Raw genomic sequence first — 22,725 nt, forward strand, 5'->3', positions numbered from 1 at the left:
CTCACTGCCACATAAGACGGTGAAACCGCTGGACAAAATCGTTGGAGCTCATATTCTAGTAATGACTAAATGTATGGTATTTCATGATGCTTTCAAAACCTTACTCCCGCGATGGACTAAAATCGAACCAAACTTATTTATATGAACCAAAAGTTTATTTAACCCTTCTTTCTATTATAAATTTTAAAAATATGAATAACTTATATCACTAAGTGTTATGAGTGACAATTATGTAGACTTTTTGCCTACTTGTAAAATATATTTTAGACAAACACGTTATTATTTATCCTAGATGAGCCAAAATCTGTCTTCAAAGTAGAAAAAAAAAAATGCCAGTTTAATTAAACGAAAAATAGTTGTATACTCAACCCATTTTTCCTATGTTTTTCTGTTTCTAAACAAAAGCGCAATGAAAAATATTGGAATTCATCGAACAACTCTTGCGTGTATAAAATTGCCATGTAGAATCTACAATTGTTAGAACATTTGAATAATGGCCAATCCGAAAAGCACTGCATGGACAAAAGAAATAAGATGAGATGATACAGTCATTTCTCAGTGTACAGTACTGACAATAAGTCCTAAAAGAGTAAAAGACCTTGTTCCTCCAAAGTCCAAGCACCATGTGAGAGCATCATGCTACACTGATATCATGTTTGAACAAGCTTATTTTCTCTCAAAATCAATTATGGCACATAAGCTACTCACAGCTCTCCCTAGAATTGATGTTGGTTGTAGAATCAATTCTAGGAGGAGTTCCAATTTCCAAACATCCTATAAGTACATGTATCGAAATCTTTCTACAATTTATGAAGCCAAAATCAATTCTCCAGAGAAGCTTCTGTGAGTAACTTACGAGTGATATAATTAATTATGAGGAAAGAGAAGTTGTTCCAAACATATTATAAATGTGTGTTTGAATTGACGGTTTACACACAATCCAAAACACAATAACTCCATAAGCTAAATTTTGTAGCTACTCTCTAAAAGTGATTTATGTGGCTCTCAACCGCATAACCAAACACGCTATGCTATGATTTATACCAAAAGGGAAATGCCTTAGTGAAGAGATGATGGCTAGCTTTTTGGCTCCTACATCTCCTTTGAACCTCGTTTAAATTTTGTACTTTGCCTTATGTCTTCCATACAATAAATTTAATCTTTTTGGTTTCTTTCACTTGAAGCATAAATATCAATCACAAATTCACTATGCACTTGGCATGTTTGCATAGAGGAGAGTGAAAAAAAGTTCAACCTCTTGCATATTTTTAATAACTTGGATGAACTGATTCTTGCTGGGTTCTTCAAGGAGGAAAGGACACATCTGTGCAACTTGAGGCAATACTCTGGCCAGCGGCAAGCCTGTGGTTAAATTCCCTCCAAATTTAGCCCCCATGAGCTCCACCAGTTTATCCACCACAACTTTCAGAGCTATCTCTACAATGCTCCCAAATTCAGCGCTGCAAAAGAAAGCAGAAACAATTGTATCATGAAATTCAATAATGAGACCAAGCATAATATTACCAAATGGACCCAGGCCAGTGGCAATACATAAGATTCATAAGTAGGTCCCACATGACATGATGGATCACTATATAAATAGTTTGGATCAACTTCTCTTTTATCAGAATCAATTCTGAAACCCAAAAGCTACTCACAAAAACTTCTCCCTAAAATTGATTTTGGCTTTCGAAATCAATTGTTAATTTTTTTCCAAACATGCATTCTATAGAACTTTCAAGAACACTGGGAATTTCCATCTCAAATAGTTTCTCAGCATTGTCAACATGTGCATCACTCATCCCCCATGTTACAAGCAGAGTTCATGCATACATGGTAGTCACAGGTTTATTGAGTTTCTAGGCAGTTGTAATTGAACAATGCATCCAAAACATATATATACCTTGACAATACTGCACGCACTTCCACCATAAGTTGTTCAAATTCAGTCACATCATATGGAACTGTTTCATCATTGCCAGCGGTAATAGAGTGTGATCTAACATCCTCAGGCATCATATACTTTATCCAGGAATGTGGACTCCCCATACTCATGAAGGTGTCGAGAATCTGCATGATAGTTTCATGAAGTGTTGTGTTGTTGAATAAACTGCTCAATTGCTTTCTGCACATCAAAATTATCAGTAGCCATTTTAGAATGAGTCTTGATCATCAATATACAATGTATCTCTAGATTACATAAATAAAGACAGTATTTCCAAGTTCCCACTCAATGATAACAACTCATGGTTAGCTTCCTCTTAATCTGCCCGCACATAAGGTGAGGCCAAGTGAGGTACAATATTAGTTAACTAATTAATTAATTGCAGATTAACTGGAAACTTCTATAGGAGGGTGCTCAAGGACTGCATAAATGTGTTAACGTTGCTGAACATAGATTTTCACAAGTTGATTAACTATTCAGGTATGTGTTTAGCAACAATGTACATGGTTAAACTGAAGATAATTGATAACTCTCCAGGCCACTCAATTCAGATTCGGTCAAGAACAGATTGAACACTTTGGAACTTTCAAAACAGACTTGGCTACTAACAATTCCTATGCCCAAGAACAGACAATTTTCCTACAGCCTCAACCATTCACAGTTAAGATTATTCTATAATTTGGCCCCGCTTGGAAGAGCTTATTTGAGCTTATCTTATAGCATAAACGCTTATGCAAGTGGTTGGGAGAGCTTATGTAAATAGCTTATGGCCTATCTATAAGCCGTTTTGAGCTTATTTTAATAAGTTGTTAAGATTAACACGATTAAGAGCTTATGCTTACCTATAACCAACTTTCAGCTTATTTCAATAAGTTTTTCAAATTAGCTAATGAATAAGCGCTTCTTGCCATTAGCGCTTAATTAAGTTGTTTATGCAAACGCACCCTTTTAAGAGAAAGGTTTTTTTTTAATATCTAAGAAAAATATTTTTAATGAAAGAAACATCACCCTTTGATAACTTCTTTCGTTGCTGCCTCCATGTCAGAAATCAAGGCAGGCATACCATGTTGAGAGAGAAAATCAGCAGTTCCTAGAAATTTCTGCTGGTCCTCCCTATCAACCACATCTCCGCTTTCCTGCACAGAAAAAGAGAGACGAGAAGAAATTATCTTTTAGGTCCAATTTGACATGTCATGTGTGAATTTGTTGAAAAGCATTTGCATTGAAGTTGATTAAGTATAGTACAATGATTCGTGTGCTGTAAGTGAAGTTAACCTTAAGAAAACAATAAATACACTCCCTAAAGAATTAGCTTAGAACTTTTTTTAAATTCTGATTTTCCTCAAGATTTCACGTATGCATAGTTTCAATCAATCAAGTAGCAGAAGCTTCAATTTTAACTACAGAACCTAGTTCTAGATCCCCCTTGCCCGTTAATTAAGTTCTCTGTCCAAATCTAATCAAGGTAATTAAAAAAAAACAGCACAAAAAGATGAACAATACAAGAGATAATTGTAATGTAGAATCGGTTAAATCAAACTACATATGCAAAGACAATCTTAATACCTAAACAATAGAGTATAAGACTTCAAAGAGACACACTTCCTCTTTGTTATGATTAGTGACAGTGTTATTCGTTTATAAGGAATTTGAGCTTACAACCAGTCAGGAAAAATTATTAAACCTTTCAATGTTATTCACCAATAATTGATTTCTATAGCTCTACTGTCATAACATTTTTCGACTATAATCACTCAAGTGTGATCAATTATCCAAACCAGAGGTTTTGCTTATAGCAATCAAACATATTACCTTCATCGACATAAATGTGGGAAGCATGTAAACTCAATATTTTGTGCAAGAAAAACCGGCAATAAGATGTTGTAAATTTGTTTTTCCATTTCTTACTTGTTCTATGGATAGACAGACAGATATTAGTCCCCCCCCCCTCCCTAAAAACCCCTTTGGAAGTCCAAATTACCAAAAGTCAGGGTCTTCTGTATGGACCGTAGTACACAACTAAACAATGTTATGTTGAAGATTCATCCACCTAACAAGGCAGTGTCTACTAAAATCTACACAGTGTATTTCTCAAGTGCAGAAAGAGCTATATATTTATTGTCCAGTGGAACATTACATAGTAGACAGAATTTTGTAAGTGCTTGATGAACCTTAGTTCTGCCCTACTTGGAACTTCGAGTGTTTTGTATTGGTTCAGTACTGATTTTTTTTTTGGTTCTGGCAGGAAAATGTAGGGGAGGTTCTGCTGTCTTTCAGAACTTGAACTGGAGTCAAGTCCTGCTTTTTGAAAAGATAGCATATCAATTCTCTTAGAATATAAAAGATATCTCATATTATAATATCTTAGAGAAATTTAAGGTAATTTAGACTATTCTTTATTTACTTATTTATATTTATTTGTTTCCTTATTTAATTATGATACGGATTCTTAATTAGTTCCCTATTTGACTAGGATTAAGAGCCTACCTAGTTTTTAGTATAAACAAGGAGAAGCGCTGTATCTTTCATACGATCAAACCCAACATATTATATAAATACAAGTTTATTGACTGTGTACATTTTTCACTTTCTATACCTTAAAGACTAACCCCTACAATTTCATCAAATTATTTAGGGAGTCTATTGGTAGATTTTCAGAGACATACATGGGATATAGCTCTTACATGCTAACAATAAAGGACATGAATCACAAGAAACAGAACTTAGTTACTGATGAAGGATAGCACATCCATATGGATTAATTTGAAAGAAATAGTTCGAAATAAGACCTAATAACTTCTTAACCATATAGGAGCGTACCCGGGAAATATATCATAAGAACCTCTTCCCTGTCACTGATATGAAAAATATTTTAGGACCATATGTAGAATTGTACAAGACAGGGAAGGAAGACACTCAAGACAGGAATGAAAATAAATCGAAAACCGGCCACGCACATTTCCTTCCCACTGCTTTCTTCTTTCTTGCCCCTCCATTCTCTCCTTCTCCTTCTATTCCCCCATACCCCAAACAGAATCTATTTCATTTCTTCCATCATCAGTCATGTGTGCAGGTAGTTGCTGGGAGTCACACTGTCTACTCATGTGGGATCTTAATCTCACGCTTCTCCTTTCTTTCTACCTATAGAGTAGTATAGTACACCTTAGCAATAATATCTGAACTAACAGAGTGTATCCAGATATTTGAATCGGCACCATGAATCTTTGGACAGAATAATGTGGGTTTTTCATACTATTTATATATCCAAAGTATCCAAATTATAATGTTGGGTAAGGACACATGAATGATTGTAGATTATATTTCTAACATGTCCCCCTCACACAAGAGCCCATTGGACTTAAAGTGTGAACAATGCACAGGCCCCAACCTATCTTGTGCTGAAATTCGAGTTTTAATTAGAATGATTGAGGGAAACGAAGATCAAACTCAATAGTCTATACCACTTGGTCATAAAGGCTATGATACCATGTCAATAACCAATTATTCCAAAAAGTTAAGTTGTTGGGTAGATGATACATGAATGATTTAGATTATATTTCTAACAATACTCCACAGTCCACACTGAGCTTTGATAAGAGACATGGAAACTCAACACACAGAAGGAAAATAAAAATGGGGTCATGTTGAATGATCAATAATAAGATGAGACAGTTGTTCTTACCATTGAATTAGATATTCCAAGGTTCCGTGCAGTATCAATGTATAGATGCCTTCCTAGTATATTGACTTGAACTTTTGTATATAAGCTAAGCAGTATTGTTGCCCATATTGACAATGCCATTCGTGTAAAACCTGGACGAAAAGCAATTGAACAGAAGTATGGTTACTTTTAACTCCTAAGTGATTACTGCAGCCAGATGCATTAACATAACCACAAAGCTGCAGGTATAATAAATGTTGAAGCCAGGACCAGATCCATACTTAAAATTTTGAGTTTTCCCCATAAATCTAGTTTCTCTGATTGTGTTAAGGTGGTTGGCTGACCCTTTCCTTGTATTAGCCTCTCGAGAAGGTGAGAAAGATCCAACTCTTGTGCTATCCGGCAACTCAAGTTGTGCATAGCATGAGGCAATGTAATGGTATCAGAAATTCTCTGAATATTCTCAAAGTGAGCTTGTATCCTATGATTGTCAATTGAAAACAAAAGGGTATACAATCAGCATTTCTATATCAATGTAATGTATATAAACAGCAAGCAAGAATTGGAGGTTGCTAGATGACTTAACTGAGCCTTGATAAGCTCCTCACTTTCCCTCTGAAGTTGGAGTTCCCTCTCAAGTGCATGGAGCCTTTGCCTGTGAGTATCATAAAGCTTATACAAAAAATAGCCACCACCAAAAACACCAGCTGTAAGATAAAGCTTCCTCCTATGGCGCCTCCAAAAATCCCTAATACAAAGTAATGAAAAAAAGCCCTCAAAATAATGCAGGAATGCATAAAGAAGAGCAATGGAGATACAGCCAATTATCGATAGAAACAAAGTGTCTCACGAATTCGATCAGAAATGAATAATAGAAACAACCCATGTTACAAAATCGAGAAAAGTTTACAAATTTAGTGGAATTTTGAGCAAAGAGAGAAACGAACTAGTAAAGAGAGAAAGTTGGAGAGTTAACCTGACAGAAAGCATTTTGATCGTAAGATGAAGACGGTGATTCAATTAGAATAAGAGAAAGTGGTTAAGAGGGAAGAAGAAGAAGCCTTGGAATACACACACACACACCCTAAGCCTTAGGATAAGAAATGCGAAAAGGGCAAGTTGGGGTGCTAAGGGTGAAAGGGAAAATGGTCGGAGGAAGTGACTTTGGGCAAAGAACCTTGGTACCTCTCAGAACTGAATCTGGGGAAACACTGTTTTTAGATTCATTGCTACAACTCGAATCAAAATATCAAAAATCACAGATATATACATAAGTAGTAAAAATATTTTAAAAATGGACTAAAGTTCTTTGTAGTCTTGTTTCTACACCAAAAAAAAAAAGAGTGTTAGGTTTGATTATAAGAGAAAGGTTATGGTATGTTTGGTTTGTCAATTTTCATTTTTCAAAAAAAATAATAAAAAATGAAGTTGATATTTTAAAAATGTTTTTTTCATATAATATGTTCTAAAATATGATCAAGAGAAAAGAGAAAAAAAAAAGGCTGTCACCACCATCAGGACTACCGTTTTCGCCACCCTCTCGCCTTTGTCGTCGCCATTACTATGGTTGTTGTCACGGCAACACCATGTTGTTGCCACCTACGCCATCGTCATCACCACGACCACTATTGTAAGACCTCAAATTAAATATTGGGGTGACACTGCCATCATCGCCTTTGTTGTCGTCGCAACGGCAACCACCACCAACTATTAAGATGAAAAGCAATGATGGTGAAGGTTTGTGTTGGTAGTGGTATCAGTGAAATTCATGGCTCATTTGGTATGTCAAGCCTGATAATATAAACTTATACAATACATTGTGGACTTATCCATTGTTTTGTGTGACATTATATTGTATAAGCTCATACATTAATCATCTTTCATACATTAAAATGATGGATTATTTAATTCATGTTATAGATGATTGATAGGGCATGATAAGAGTGTGATGTATAAGCTACATGAAAATATTATCCACTAACAACATCTACCACCGCCATCTACCATCATCATCGCCGCCATTATTACATACCGCCATGACCCACCACTATTGCCACAAACATTTTCCTCCATCACTGCCACCATCACCGCCACCAACACTATCCACCACCACCACCACCACCACCCTTCATCACCATCGTCATCGCCGCCACTACCACCTACTGCCATGACCCACCACCACCATTACCACCACAACCACATCCTTCCGCCACCACCACCACTCAGTATCACCACTGCTGCTTCTACAACCAGCACCACAACCATTGCCCCCCACCCCTCACAATTATCACCATTGTTGCATCCATCTTTAACACACAATAACACCACCCTCATTTTGATATTTAGTATTTCATGAAATATAGATTTAATATTAATTTAATCGAAATAATAAGATCGTCTCATGTGGAGGATAATTGTCTTAACCAAAAAAAAAAATCTTATGATGTTCTTGAACCCTTAAAGTGTATAAATATTGATCTCAACAAGAAATCATAATTTTTCAAAAAAAAAATTAGAAATTATTATTCAATTTTATTTGAGAAAACAAATTATGGGTGATTATTATTTGACACATTTCCTTTTTTGATTTTTTCCAATCTGTGGATCTGTAGCGTGAGCCTGTTAAAAGATGAGATTGGGCCTAAAGACAAATAAAAAAAAAAAAAAAAATCCCCAAAACCCTAATTTGTGTTGAGCACTATATATACGTCTTGTTGAGCAGAGAAACCTCCTATCGCATTTCTGCTCTCAGCCTCGCAGCACAAACCCTAGAGAGTGAGTCTCCCAAACAGAGAAGAGAAAAATGGCTGAGGGTCTTGTTCTCCGCGGCACCATGCGCGCTCACACCGATCAGGTCACCGCCATTGCCACCCCGATCGACAATTCCGACATGATCGTCACCGCCTCCCGTGACAAATCCATCATCCTCTGGCACCTTACCAAGGAGGACAAGACCTACGGTGTCCCCCGCCGCCGCCTCACCGGTCACTCCCACTTTGTTCAGGACGTTGTCCTCTCATCTGATGGCCAGTTCGCCCTCTCCGGCTCATGGGACGGTGAGCTCCGCCTCTGGGACCTTGCTGCCGGCACCTCCGCCCGCCGCTTCGTCGGTCACACCAAGGACGTCCTCTCCGTCGCTTTCTCCATTGACAACCGTCAGATCGTGTCCGCCTCCCGCGACCGCACCATCAAGCTGTGGAACACCCTCGGTGAGTGCAAGTACACCATTCAGGACAACGACGCTCACTCCGATTGGGTCAGCTGTGTGAGATTCAGCCCCAGCACCCTTCAGCCAACCATCGTTTCCGCTTCCTGGGACCGAACCGTCAAGGTGTGGAACTTGACCAACTGCAAGCTGAGAAACACCCTTGCTGGACACTCTGGATATGTCAACACCGTTGCTGTTTCCCCTGATGGTTCCCTCTGCGCCAGTGGTGGCAAAGATGGAGTCATCCTTCTCTGGGATTTGGCTGAGGGTAAGAGGCTTTACTCTCTTGATGCTGGTTCTATCATCCATGCCCTCTGCTTTAGTCCCAACAGGTACTGGCTCTGCGCTGCCACTGAGACCAGCATTAAGATCTGGGATTTGGAGAGCAAGAGCATCGTTGAGGATTTGAAGGTGGACTTGAAGACTGAAGCTGATGCTACCACTGGTGGTAACACCAACAAGAAGAAGGTTGGTTTTCTTAATCTGGGATTATTAGTAACATTTTTATTCATTGTGTTCTGTCAGACTGATTTGGTGATTTTACTTTATTGAATTATTGATCTAAATGCATACGAGTCACATGCTGTTGATATCATCAATTTATTTTTGCTGTGAAGTTTTGACAATTGTTTAAGCTTTGTTGAAGTAGTTTATACGAAATTGTATGCTTGTTATGTAGTTTAGCTAGGATTTTTCTTTGCCTTTCAGATAGTGTATGCAATTTTTCATTGAAATGTGGCTTTGTTTCCAGTTGCATTGTCCTTTTTGAAAAGCTGTAGTTTTAGTCTTACTTATTTGGTGAATGATAATGAACTTCTAGCTGGTTTGGTCCTGCTTTTGGGAATAGCTGATGTGTGGCTTTGTGGTTACTTTGCTCAATATGAATATCGTGTTTAGAACCCTCCAATCTAAACACGATATTCATATTTGTATCCTATTATCTTGATTGCCAGGTTCTGTTTTTTTGCAATCTAAAAAGCACTTTATTATGTTACTTTACACTGAGCAAATAACACTTAATTGAATTCTCTTAGGGTATTTGTTTGAGATTCTTCTGTGCTCTTTGTTCCCTATCTAAAATGGTTCATTGTAGGAATATGGTATGTTAGTCTTACATTGTATGGTATTTTATTCATTTATGTTTGCATTTCCATTGCAGGTTATCTACTGCACCAGCTTGAACTGGAGTGCAGATGGAAGCACTTTGTTCAGTGGCTATACTGATGGAGTGATCAGAGTTTGGGCTATTGGTCGTTATTAGTAAAGCTTCTCAGTAATTTCATGTCAGAATTTGTTTCCAATTTTTGTTTTGATCCGAGACAAAGCTAGTTATCCGTTTTACAGTAGAATCATTTTGTTTTAAGACAAGTGGCTTTGTGGCCGTTTTTATTTAACTTGAAACGTTTGCTTCGGTTCTTATGATATGCATATTTCAACATTGTGGTTTGGTTCTTCTCCCTTTTACGAGCATAATCTTCGAGCATGGTTGAAATAATACATTTGAGAATCTACTAGTTTTTTTTTTCTTTTAAAAATGAAATGTAATGACATGAGATTATTAATCATAATTTCATTTGTGACATTATCCCATTCATAAATGTTTTGTCCCTTAAATTTTATGTTAGAGATTGGGCTTTGATTTTCAATGTTCCATCTTGATCCCCTTTTTAAAACCAAGTCATTTCCGATCTCTGCTCCAACTTTTTAATTTACTGGCAAATCTATAATTTTGTGAGGCTTATGTGGGCTAGTTAAAATATGTAAATTGAAAACCTTAATCCGGAGTTTAAGAAAAATGCTACAGTCAGTGTTCGGGTAATCATGATAATTTTTTCATAATTGCATATTTTATCGGTGCATTATATACTTTATATGGTAGATCGATTTAGTGGATGTTTTGGTTATGAGTTGCAATATTTTCTTGACATATGATAGTATCGGTAATTGTAATGAGCACACCAGCTAATATATGGCTTCTCAGTCAAATGATTTCTTTTTAAATTCATATATACAAACCCCTTCTACATTATTTCCATCATCCATTAACATTTGCTACTACCATTCTTAGTTAATGAGTATATTATTATACATATTATTTTTATCAAATTAAGTTTAAAGAAACATGATCCTAATTAAGTATATGCACAATATGTTACTCAAAAAAAAAGTATATGCACAATATGTTTTATTTTATTTTCTTAATGATAAACCTAAGAGCAAGTCAACACAACTCTAACAACTTTACCTTAGTTTGTTAGATAAGTGCGTTTTGCCTTGGTTGCCCTGGCCGATTAGTTTGGCTTTGGTTTCCATATTTAGTTGTAGACATTTTGGTCCAACTGAGTGGTCGAGTAGCTTTTGGGCATAGCAATTAACCTATCTTGCACGGGTAATGGTACTAGTATCTACGGGTACGGGTACAACATTTTTTGAAAAAACAGGGTACGAGTACGCCGGTTATATATATACTTATTTAAATAAATAGATATATATTATATATATATTGAAATAAAATGTTTTCTACCACTATATTATTAATTAAAAATACCAAATATCTTAATGTACAATACTCATATTTATTGGCTAATACTCATATCAAAGACCAACATGAAAGTCATCACAGAACGGTGGATTCAATGGTGGCATGATGGGAGGAAGAAGAACGTGAGCGACTCTCTCTCTTCATTCTTCATAGCAGTCGTATGTTAGAAAGAGTGAAAGGTAAATTAGGTTTTGGTCTTTTGAATAAATTGAAAATAAAATTTTTTATTTTTAAAATTACATAAAAAACTAGAAAACGACATAGTTTTGAACATTTTTCATTTAAGAAAAAAAAACTTATCCGGCGTACCCTCGATGTACCCAAAACGTACCCACGGAATACCCAAAACATACCCAATTTTTATGTTTGGCGATACATTTGGGTACGTACCAGGTACGTACCCACGGCGTACCCATTGCGTACCCGTACCGGGTACGTGTACTCTGCCAATTTTGGCGTACCCGTGCAACATAGCAATTAACACATCAATTTATAAAAGGCCAAAGAAAAAGATTTTTTTACCGATAAATTGTTTTTTGAATGAAGAAACATACAGATGAGACTTGTGATATAATCTCGGACTAGTCCAATTGAATTTGAACTTCTATCCAATTTCTTGCTATGTATTATATGAAACAGAAAACTCAAACTATAATCTAGAGAGAACCAAAATGAATAATCGTATTGACGAATTTGGAAATAAACAAATAATAATGTATGGTCGCCAATCGCCCATGTCTAGATTAAAAATTGCATCCTGTAGCTTAGATTTGCTGTTTTTTCTTCCTATGTAACCAAAACAAAAGAAGTTCAAAATTTCCATCCAAAGTTGTAGCTGCCAAATTAATGCTGCTTCTCAGTCAACATATCTTGATATGTGTGCCCATTTACAAAGAAAAAATGTGCAAACACTTAATGTAGTATATACACTTGAAATGGGAGGAGACGTATAGAAAGAGAAGTGAAAGAAATGAATCATTGTTACTTTTATTTGTTAGATACTCTTAAAAACAATATAATTTAATTATTTTTAGAATAACAATTATTTTATATCACACTTTATTTTCTCTTTTATCTCATTTTTACATTTCTCTCTCTCTCTCAATCTCTTTGCATTTTCTATCATATTATTATATCACTCATTTACCTCTCTTTTCTTGATATCTTATTAAGGTGTATGTGTGCTTAATATGTGAATAAACTATAATTCATCCCATAAATTGCGAAGTAGAAAAACTGGCGACAAGTCTTAACAAGTGTCACACGCAGAAATCATTGATCTGAAAATGAGGCAGGTTTGCATTAACTTCACCCCACAGCCCCATCATTCTAGTTGTTTATTAATTTGAATTTCTCAGCTCATAGAAAGCCAAAAAAGTGAAAAACCACTAAACATTCTTTTAGCACTTGAAGGTGTTATAAGCATTCTGACAAATACTACTAACTAAGATAGCTCGCCAAAGAGGCTATGGCGTTTTCTTTTTTCTCAGCATCCTTCATTCATCCCCAGCTCCATTCTATTGTGGCCAAAATGACCCTCTTTGATACCATACTCTTCTATGTTAAGTGCATGTGTTTGCAATTTCATTTATGCTTCAAGCTAATTAATTTAAAGTGACATGATTCATTATGTCCAATTATATCTGTAGTGGTTATTGACTTTGATATATAATTTGTATAGGTGATACATTTTGTGGACAAGTTTGGAATGTGGCATAGGCTACCAGTGTCTTTGGGGCTAGCATACTTGGGAATTAGGAGGCACTTGCACTACCGTTACAATCTCTTGCATGTTGGAGGACTCACTGGCCAAAACTATGATACCAAAGACTACGCATATCGGACGCCGGCCGGTACCTGCAATCACCCCTCCGATGATTTGATAGGTAGCCAGGGAACTTTCTTCGGCCGGAACATGCCGCCGACAACCATAGATCATGGGGTAATAATTCAGTATATGTTTGGCTTCACGATTTGTACATAATCCAAGACATGTTTAGTTAGATAATAAAATTTGAAGATTTTGATCAAAAGTGATTCTAGAACATTTTACCGTATAACCAAATATGCTAGCTGCCATGAGCTTCATTTTGTCTGTGACTTGTAATTAGAACTTCTTCCTTGTTTTCTTTTTTGGTCTCCTTATATTCTATGGTTCTTCTTGTATCAACAATAAAGATGTAATGAATTGGTCATGTTTATATGTGTGCAGGTACTAGATCCTTGCCCAAGCTTGGTAGCGTCGAAGCTCCTAGCAAGAAAGAGTTTCAAAGAGGTGGGAAAGCAATTCAACATGATAGCTTGCTCATGGTTACAGTTCATGATTCATGACTGGGTTGACCATTTAGAGGACACTCAACAGGTAGCTATAGCTAGTGACTACAGAGTATTAACCATATTTTGCCAATCATATATGCTGTTTTTTTGTACTTTGGGTCTTAGCAAAGTGCAATTTTTGTTTAATTCTTGGAACAGGTGGAAATCAAAGCTCCTGATAGTTATTCAAGTGGCTGTCCTCTAAAGTCTTTCAAATTTTTCAAGACTAAGAAATTCAAAACAGGCTCTTCAAATATCAAGTTTGGCTGCCAAAACATTAGGACTCCTTGGTGGTAAGTAGGACCTAAACACTGAATCTGATATCTTTATCACTAAGTAATGCACAGTTTGGTTCAAATTTGGTGGACAAGAAAGACCCCCTCTTGATGATCCAACATAGTGGTAGAGCTTTTTTCTGATAGAAGACTTATAGCAACAAATATGAGTCTTGGAATTGAAGTTTACGTTGTTACAAGTCACTGCATATTTGGTTTCACGATTTACACTTAATCCAAGACATGTTTACTTTTAAGTTAAGACTTGTAGCTTCAAACTATAAGTGATTGTATCGCTGTAAACTTCAATTTCACCCATCCATATCAGATAAATAATTGGTTGAAGAAGTTGAGATTTCTCTTCATTGTGTTTTTTCTTTCTTTCTTTCTGATTGAGTGGATTAATAGGGATGGAAGTGTCATATATGGGAATGATGAGAAGGGAATGAGAAGAGTAAGGGCATTCAAAGAGGGAAAGCTGAAGATATCAGAAGATGGGCTTCTAGAGCATGATGAGAAAGGTATTCCTATCTCAGGTGATGTTCGGAATTGCTGGGCTGGCTTTTCCCTTCTGCAGGCCTTATTTGTCAAAGAGCACAATGCTGTGTGTGACATGATAAAAGCAAGTCAATTCTCCATCTCTTGCATATCTTGTCTCAGTTTGGTGCCTTTTGCACTCATTTTTCTTTGAATAATAATGTATGGTTGCTTATCATAGGAGCACTATCCTGATATAGATGATGAGCAGGTCTATAGACATGCAAGGTTGGTGACTTCAGCAGTCATTGCAAAAATCCACACAATTGATTGGACTGTAGAACTCTTAAAGACTAATACTCTTCTGGCAGGGATGAGGATAAACTGGTAAGTTTAAATGGCACTGCAAAAGGATGTATAACATGTTGGGATCAGCTTCTCTTTCATCAGAATCAATTCTGAAACTCAGAAGCTACTCGCATAAGCTTCTCATTATCATTGATTCTGGCTTCAGAATCAATTGTATAAGGCCATAAGGATTTCCAAACGTGCACGTAATTCAAAGGAGACAAGCTATTCTGGTAAAATAACAGATACCTATGCAGGTGCGGTGAAACTTACTCATTTTCTTTTGGCAGGTACGGATTTTTGGGGAAGAAATTCAAAGATTTGTTTGGAAACATATTTGGACCTGTACTTAGTGGATTGGTTGGTCTTAGGAAGCCAAGAGATCATGGAGTTCCCTACTCACTTACTGAAGAGTTTGTGAGTGTTTACAGAATCCATTCACTGCTACCTGATGAAATTGTACTTAGAAACATCAAGTCTACAACAGGAGGAGACAAATGCCCTCCAGTAGTTGAAAAGTATTATCTCATCCCTCTCACTGATTCTACTTTCCTAACAAAGATTTTGGATTTTATTAGGGTTTTTTTGAGATTGGATTTACTTTCAGACATAAAAAACTTTTTCCAGAGTGTTTGGTTTTGTGATGAGAAGGATCTCTAAGTTCAACAGCAGATTATGTTATTATGTATGCAGGGTGCCAATGAGGGAAATGTTGGGAAAAGAAGGGGAAAGAAGGCTATCAATCATAGGAATGGAGCAAATGTTAGTATCCATGGGTCATCAATCATGTGGTGCAGTTACTTTATGGAACTACCCTACATGGCTAAGGAACCTCATTTCACATGATATTGATGGAGAAGATAGACCTGATCCGGTTGACATGGCTACCATGGAAGGTAGTTAGTTTTCTTCACACTTTTATTAGTGTGGTAACTTTTGCAAGCATGAATTTGTAATCTCATTGTACTCAACTTGATCTAAAATGATGATTTTCTGGTAGTGTATAGAGATAGAGAAAGGGGAGTTGCAAGGTACAATGAATTCAGGAGAAACTTATTGATGATCCCTATTAGTAAGTGGGAAGATTTAACAGATGATGACGAGGTCCTTGAAGCTCTCAAAGAGGTGTATGGAGATGATGTTGAGAAGCTGGACTTGATAGTAGGTCTCCATGCAGAGAAGAAAATAACAGGGTTTGCTATCAGCGAGACTGCTTTCTTTATTTTCCTAATGATGGCTTCTAGGTAAGTCCAGCACTACAGTATGCGACAAAAATTGATCATTAAGTTGGAATCTTATACTCTTTCTTGTGTGTGTAACTATGATGTTTAGGAGGCTAGAGGCTGACCGTTTCTTCACAACAAATTTCAATTCCAAAACATACACAGATAAAGGGCTTGAATGGGTGAATAAAACAGAGACTTTGAAGGATGTGATTGACAGGCACTTCCCTGAAATGACTAAAAAGTGGATGAAGAGCTCAAGTGCATTCTCTGTGTGGCATTCAATGACAGATCCTACTAAGTAACTACATACCTCTGTACTTGAGAGCACCCCTCTAATAATGATAAATCATTGGCACCAAGCGAGGGAATGCTAGACATTTGGTAATTCCCCCTTGCCAAAATAAAAGATCTCATTGAAGCAGCTAATCCCATGCATATTATCGGTATATGAACATCCGAGTGTACAAATTGTATAGTATCACAAATAGCTACTCCAGGGATTACCCATCCTCCTGAGAAATTAATAAAGAGAGACAAATCTTTTTTATCATCCTCTACACTTAAGTATACCAGTTGATTTTCTATTTTACCATTAACTTCTTGGCCTTAAAAAAGCGGTCCTTCTCTATAAAGTCAAAAGATTAGGATCAAATTTTATCCTTTAAAAGCCCTACATGCACCTTTGAATGCATATGGTTCACCAAAAGTTGCAAAAAGGTTTAGAATCCCTTTTGTAACAACCAGTGTGCATTTGAGCAAGTTTTAAAATAATATGATAAGGATATTTTGATTAATACAAGTAACTGGTTTTTTTTTTCCATCCTTAAAGCAACAAAAATTACATTTCTATCAAAACCTTGGTTCAAAAGCTGCAAAAATTGAATCTCCACAAACATAGCAAACATGTTGGCACCAGAACATAATGGCACAATTGTATTGAGTACTCAAGGGGATACTAAAATGCGTTGCCAAACACGCTATAAATCACAACTTACTGTCATCTACTATGTCCTTCATGAATGCTTTCTTTCCGATCCAACCAAAATATAGGCTTTAAACAATTTTTTTTAAATTAATTAGTTTTTTTTTATTTAAATGAGAAATTAAATTCCACATCAGCTCATTAATCTCACGTGGCTATGCCACATGGGCTACCGGAGCTCCGGCGTTGACCCAGAGCTCCGGAGGGATGAAAACCAAATCTTGTGGCAAAGGTTAGGGACTAAAACCCACCTTTGCTCCGGCGAGGGACGAAAACCAAACATTTGGTAAAGGTTAGGGACCAAAAACTTATTTAAGCCTACACTTTACTATGCAAATTCTGATATAATTCACATTCTTCATGCTAACTACTCTTCAAAGTTCACAAAAATCATGAAATGTAATTTAATTTTGAAAGACTCCAAGCATTTCCTCAAATTTGTATTTAAATTAACAAACAACAAACATACACAATGGCATACAAATGGGGTCCTTAGGGTTTTGGATGGGGAGAAATCTCTGCCAGTGATCTCTAGTTTATCAGCACTTGAACACAAAATCCCTCACTACCCATATTGAGACCCTGTTATGTATTCAGCAAGATCTTTGGGCAAAACTATGACATATAAAGACAGTGATGTACACTGGCACAATCATACTCTAGATATGGAAACTCACAAAGCAAACCTACTTCTAAAAGTGCCAAGAAGTAAATGGCCACAACTTCATAGAGCGAAGTCAAGAGTGAATACCAAACTAAAGCTTGCCATTTGCAACAAGTCCTTTCGCAATATGAACAATCAATCCTAAACTCGCGGTAATAAGCGCATCCCTTGTCAGTTTTAAATCTTGGAAGCCTTCCAAAGGAGTAAATTTGGAATCCAACAAATACATTTCCCACATTCAATTCTTCCAAATCTGACATTGGTCGGTCATGGAGCGGTTATCTTCCAGACACGGATAAAAGCATCCTCACCCGAGCTAACCAAACTGAACTCGTCAGAGAATACCAAGCCATAAACCCCGCCTAAGTGAGCACCCTTTATGGTAACTCTACTAGATGCAGGTTGGTCAATTTCATATATGATGACACATGTGTCAAGGGATCCTGTAGCAATCCTACGGCTATCAGGGGACCAAGCCAGGCAATTTATCCGAGCAGAATGGTACAACATATTCTTAAGCTTCACCTGAAAAAAAAATGTCAAAAAGACAAAGGTTACACAGGTATTCATGCAAGAGTGTCGCAATCACACAAACACACATTTAGAAGCACAATAAACACATTAGCGAGAAAGCATTAATCAAAGCTTGAAGTTGTATTACTACTCACATCTCGGGAGGCACGGTCCCACACTACAGCTTCTCGATTGACATCCCCTGATGCAAACATTGAAAAGTCTGGAGAATACCGAATTACACTAATAGCTCCCCTATGTTTCTCTAGGACAGCCTCTTCTTCAAATGTATCGCCAGAAATAGAATATATATGCAATTTACCATCCTGTCCGCCAATAATGGCTTCACTTCCATCAGGAGAGACAGCAGTTGCTGAGACAGTAAATCCGAGGTTAATGGTTGACACAATTTTGGTACCACGCAGCACGACAACTCCGGAGTCAATAGAAACCAGAGCAAGTTCAGGAGAAAGAAGTGCAACACTAAAATCCTTTGGTTGATTTCCGATATCAATGGCTTCAGCATCTCCACACTGATCCCCATGCAAAGAAACTCGCCATATCTGGTCACGAGAGAAAGGAAACGGAGGGATAAGAGGAAGATGCCAATAGTTTTCTGCAATTTTAAAAAATTGCAGATGCATGGAAATTTGGCCCATCCCTAACATGCCCATATCTAAGAGCAAACATCATTCAACGAAGATCAACGTCACATTCATTGAACAGCTTTCTAACAAAAAACACGAGGGTATCGCAATATAAAACAAACATTTCTTAACTATCTTTCCAGGAACAATAAACAACAAAGTAGATACTGATCTGTGAATAAAAGCAATCTTTCTAGGTAATATCAAGACAAATACAAAAATAAATTGCCAAACCATTCGTATAACGAAGAAAGGAACTGCAAAGACTGACAAACAGGAAGAGCTGGGTTCACTAAACTCAGCTTCATGATGAACTGATAAAGAATACAACCCACTGGTATTTGAGAGATGAGTACTCTCCTCTCAATAATCCTAATTACAACTAAATAACTAGCCACCTCCCTCTTGTCCAATCTTCCTATGGCTTATTCATTAATCCAAATAACTAACCATTAACTAATTCTATTAACTAACTTTACCTAACACAATATCTCCAAATTAATAAAGTAATTGTTAATGTTTTGCCACTTAGTGACCTAAACAGAACTAAGAGGGGAAAGACATGGACCTCACTCATCAATGGGTCATAAGCAATAAATAACTGAATAAAATATTCTTTGGTTTCTATAATGGGTCTCAAAATCAAGAGATTAAGCCAAGTGCAACATATCATGGAGATTTCTATGATATTTCACAACCAATATACTTCAAATGGAGATTGACACATATATACTTTATTTCATCACATAAAAAATATACTGATCAACAAGCACAGGTGACCCTTTTATCCAAATCCCATAGGAAGAAATGCAAATTGAGTGGAATGTAATATAATGATTATCACTCTCATATTGGCCAGAGCATATAAGCAAAATCTCACCTTGTTATCAAATCCAGATGTAATAATTTCATCTTCTACAGCCGCCAAGCATTTAATTTGACAGTTCTCCTTCCTATGTAATTTACCACTGTAACCAATCCCTTGAATCCACTTAACTATTAAGCCATCATAACTGCTGGACAAGAGTATTCTAGGGTTACTTTTAAGAATAGTTAAGGAGGAAACATTTTTCATGTGTCCAGAAAATGATGTTGGGGCTTTATCAAGATCACTTGATAAAAATATAGATATTGTCCCACCAAGAGAAACAGCGACAATATATTCATTCAACCACAGGCACCCTACTAGCATATCTTCAACTCCACCAGAGCCGGGACAAGTCAATGTTTTCTTCACTTTTCCATTGTTGTCCTCAGATATGTCCCATACTTTTGCAGACTTATCAGCAGATACAGTCAGCACCTAAAGTTAACATGAAACTGAAGATCAGATTGTCAATATTCAAATTGTGCAATGCAATAGGGGAAGGGAGAAAAGAGACAGACGCAAAAAAGACAAGTGGAAATGCAATGGGGGAAAATTAACAATTCTACAAACACAACAGTTTAACTACAAACTCAAAAGAGTTAACTAGCACAAGAGTTTTGCTCATTGAACCAGGCAAACTATAACTAACATGTAGACTGCGTCTAAAATCTCCAGTAATAAGCAAACAACAAAGTTAAGAGATATGTGCAAGTTCAAAGTTTTAAGAATAAGTTAACATTCATAAGAAAACGAAGTTAAGTGATCAACATGAATGAGAAAGTAGATAGCGACAGAGACAGGAAATTGGGGTCTACATCAGGGGATGGGGTCTTTGCCATACTCAATAAAATATTGTTAGAAGTTAGCTCACTTGTTTTCCATCAGGACTCCAGCTAACAGCATAAATGCTGCCAGTATGCCCCCCTTCAGAAGACAACTCACCAATCTTCTCTCCACTCTTCCCGTCAAATATGATACCCCTTTTGTCAGAACCCACACTTAAAAATTTACTGCCGTCTGGAGAATATCTTACACAATTGACAAAATTTGAATGATCCCTGTACATAACCAAATTATTGGGATATCAGTCATTTATCAGTACTAGTGTAGTAGGCAAAAAGGACCAAAGATAAGAACAAACCAAAACAGATGAACATTGTCTAAAGAGTGGAGTACAGAAAAAATAATCTGATTTTTGGGCGATAACATCATTAAGTTTCTCATACTTTACCTGTGAGATTGCTTAAATCTAAATGGCGGTCCTTCATAAAAGTTCACCAGAAAATCCTCTCCACAAGTGACAATGCGGAAAGGTCTTGTCGGTTTATATGCACAACTTAAAACTCGCCTGGAATGACCATCAAATTCACCAACGTTGGTCCCTGAATCCCACCTATCCATTGAAGAGCTCATCACATTAAATACTAAATACTACTGAATTGAAAAGGGAAAGAGCAGGCCAAATATTCAGTTCAGGGGCGAGGAAATACACATGTAAAGGCATCAAAAGCAGACCTACTGATAAATGAAAGCAAGGTTCAGCAACAATTTCATCTCACTGTAGCATGCAATGAAGAAAAAAACACAACTTGTTCCTGCAGTTCTTTCTACACCAAGGAAATCTAAATCTAAATTACATACTAAAAGCTAGTTAGGACTATATTATCAAAAAGCACATACAGAAAAGGAAAGTTAAAATGGTAAAGTAGTCTTGTATATACTGACTTCCTGCTCCTGAATAACATTTCAACTTGTTCATAAGCTATAATCTTCATATCTAAGCTAGAAAGTAATTCATGTAATATGAAATGTGCACATGTAATGTTATGTATGAGATGGGTCCTTATACTATAGTCAACTAGATCAGTGCAAGAGTCAAAGGTGCAAGCACAGATCACACAAAAGGGAAAGAAGCTAAGCTAAGCTAAGCTCAGCTGACATACATGAAAGCGCGGACGAAAGATTTCCCTTTAGCATCGCCGCAGGCCACGATCCTGAGACCATCGGGGGACCATTGAAGGTCATCGATCCGACCGGAGAGGACACGGAACTCCTTCTTCAAAACGAAGTCGTTGCGGGTGCCCCAGATCCTGACGGTGCCGGAGGAGTCAGCGGAGGCGACCCACTCGCCGTTGGGGGAGAATCGAGCGACGGTGGCAGGGTAGGCGTGTTCCCCATAGACGGAGACTTGGAGGGGGTTTTGAAGGTTGATGATGACGACCGATCTGCCGTTGGTGTAGAGCATGGAGTTGGACTTTGGGTCGCCGGAGATGAGAATCCCGCGGCCGCGCTCCGTGGATGGCATGCAGGAGTAAGTCTCGACCAGCTCATGACTCATTTTCTTCTTCTTCTTCTTCTTCTTCTTCTTCTTTCCTTCGTCAGTCTTGTTTCTTGTTTCGGTCACTCACTCTGTTTTCACTTTCAAGTTCAACTATCAAAACACACAAGAGGAGCTATTGTTTTGAGCTTTTATAATTATGTAGTATTAGTTTTGTTTAGTTTAGATGAGATTTGCTTTGCTTGGCTTGTCTATTGTCATCTACATTCTTTAAATATTTTCCCAAGTCCTATCATACTTTTTCTTTTATATATGTTGGAAAAGTAAAAGACTACAACGCTAATAAATTCCTAGCCAAAATGGGATGAAGTTGCGGAGGAGGGTTATTCAAGCTAATCAGGTAATCATTAGCACTTCTAGGAACATGCACCACCTCTTGCTGATGAAGCCGATTCTTTGATAATTTTAATTGACTTTAATTAGGAAAATGCCACCATGAAACATGTAAGCAACTCAATTTTTGATAAGATTAAGATTGGAAATTTTAAAGGTTTCACAGACTAAGATGCAACTTTACACCATTAAGTCAATGACAAATTAAATTTGGTCGACGATATAATTAGAGAGGAAAAAAAACATATCAATTTAATTATATTTCTTCGTAAGAGTAATACAGAAAATAAAAAATATCAAACTCATTTTGTTTCATGAATTATTCAAACACTATTTATCCATTTCCATCATTATACATTTAATGGATATTTTGATTTCACTC

The 22,725-nt window shown here is 36.8% G+C and overlaps 4 protein-coding genes across 5 annotated transcripts; 2 read left to right on the top strand and 2 right to left on the bottom strand.

Moving 5' to 3' along the window:
• Positions 1-491: 491 nt before the first annotated feature.
• On the bottom strand, positions 492-6,856 carry LOC130713864 (peroxisome biogenesis protein 3-2-like). Its single transcript, XM_057563684.1, has 7 exons — positions 6,583-6,856; positions 6,193-6,354; positions 5,888-6,087; positions 5,628-5,758; positions 2,954-3,081; positions 1,904-2,125; positions 492-1,460 (listed from the first exon to the last, which is right to left on the bottom strand). Exons 1-7 carry the CDS (start codon positions 6,594-6,596, stop codon positions 1,208-1,210), a joined length of 1,110 nt encoding a protein of 369 aa, XP_057419667.1. The 5' UTR covers positions 6,597-6,856; the 3' UTR covers positions 492-1,207.
• A 1,468-nt stretch (positions 6,857-8,324) lies between these two features.
• Positions 8,325-10,261, top strand: LOC130715670 (guanine nucleotide-binding protein subunit beta-like protein). Its single transcript, XM_057565787.1, has 2 exons — positions 8,325-9,282; positions 9,974-10,261. The coding sequence occupies exons 1-2, from the start codon at positions 8,410-8,412 to the stop codon at positions 10,073-10,075; spliced, it is 975 nt and encodes a 324-aa protein (XP_057421770.1). The 5' UTR covers positions 8,325-8,409; the 3' UTR covers positions 10,076-10,261.
• Positions 10,262-12,710: 2,449 nt separating this feature from the next.
• LOC130715462 (alpha-dioxygenase 2-like) lies at positions 12,711-16,548 on the top strand. 2 transcript variants are annotated; one of them, XM_057565566.1, is made up of 10 exons: positions 12,713-12,917; positions 13,038-13,298; positions 13,569-13,718; positions 13,832-13,965; positions 14,356-14,569; positions 14,666-14,811; positions 15,063-15,290; positions 15,466-15,668; positions 15,773-16,016; positions 16,105-16,548. In XM_057565566.1, the coding sequence occupies exons 1-10, from the start codon at positions 12,825-12,827 to the stop codon at positions 16,298-16,300; spliced, it is 1,869 nt and encodes a 622-aa protein (XP_057421549.1). In that variant the 5' UTR covers positions 12,713-12,824; the 3' UTR covers positions 16,301-16,548. The 2 variants fall into 2 exon arrangements, with proteins under 2 accessions (XP_057421550.1, XP_057421549.1); XM_057565567.1 differs by lacking the exon at positions 16,105-16,548 and having other exon boundaries at positions 12,711-12,917; positions 15,445-15,668; positions 15,780-15,975.
• Positions 16,549-17,407: 859 nt separating this feature from the next.
• LOC130711451 (actin-interacting protein 1-2) lies at positions 17,408-22,135 on the bottom strand. The gene is made up of 6 exons (XM_057561072.1): positions 21,616-22,135; positions 20,904-21,065; positions 20,544-20,730; positions 19,685-20,107; positions 18,313-18,720; positions 17,408-18,169 (listed from the first exon to the last, which is right to left on the bottom strand). The coding sequence occupies exons 1-6, from the start codon at positions 22,008-22,010 to the stop codon at positions 17,912-17,914; spliced, it is 1,833 nt and encodes a 610-aa protein (XP_057417055.1). The 5' UTR covers positions 22,011-22,135; the 3' UTR covers positions 17,408-17,911.
• Between the last annotated feature and the right edge of the window lie 590 nt (positions 22,136-22,725).

The sequence above is a fragment of the Lotus japonicus genome, chromosome 4, assembly GCF_012489685.1.
Source record: "Lotus japonicus ecotype B-129 chromosome 4, LjGifu_v1.2".
Classification (NCBI taxonomy): domain Eukaryota; kingdom Viridiplantae; phylum Streptophyta; class Magnoliopsida; order Fabales; family Fabaceae; genus Lotus; species Lotus japonicus.

Excerpts from the sequence above, each read along its gene's own strand:
- LOC130715462 (XM_057565566.1), top strand. The coding sequence starts at position 12,825 with ATGGCGTTTTCTTTTTTCTCAGCATCCTTCATTCATCCCCAGCTCCAT. Across the intron at positions 13,299-13,568 it reads CGACAACCATAGATCATGGG|GTACTAGATCCTTGCCCAAG; the intron begins GTAATAATTCAG and ends ATATGTGTGCAG. Across the intron at positions 14,570-14,665 it reads CTGTGTGTGACATGATAAAA|GAGCACTATCCTGATATAGA; the intron begins GCAAGTCAATTC and ends TGCTTATCATAG.
- LOC130711451 (XM_057561072.1), bottom strand. The coding sequence starts at position 22,010 with ATGAGTCATGAGCTGGTCGAGACTTACTCCTGCATGCCATCCACGGAG. Across the intron at positions 21,066-21,615 it reads TCTTTCGTCCGCGCTTTCAT|GTGGGATTCAGGGACCAACG; the intron begins GTATGTCAGCTG and ends TTCAATGGATAG. Across the intron at positions 18,170-18,312 it reads GGGACCGTGCCTCCCGAGAT|GTGAAGCTTAAGAATATGTT; the intron begins GTGAGTAGTAAT and ends TTTTTTTTTCAG.
- LOC130713864 (XM_057563684.1), bottom strand. Across the intron at positions 6,088-6,192 it reads GAGGAGCTTATCAAGGCTCA|GATACAAGCTCACTTTGAGA; the intron begins GTTAAGTCATCT and ends TGACAATCATAG. Across the intron at positions 5,759-5,887 it reads GGGAAAACTCAAAATTTTAA|GTTTTACACGAATGGCATTG; the intron begins GTATGGATCTGG and ends CTTTTCGTCCAG.
- LOC130715670 (XM_057565787.1), top strand. The coding sequence starts at position 8,410 with ATGGCTGAGGGTCTTGTTCTCCGCGGCACCATGCGCGCTCACACCGAT. Across the intron at positions 9,283-9,973 it reads GTAACACCAACAAGAAGAAG|GTTATCTACTGCACCAGCTT; the intron begins GTTGGTTTTCTT and ends TTTCCATTGCAG.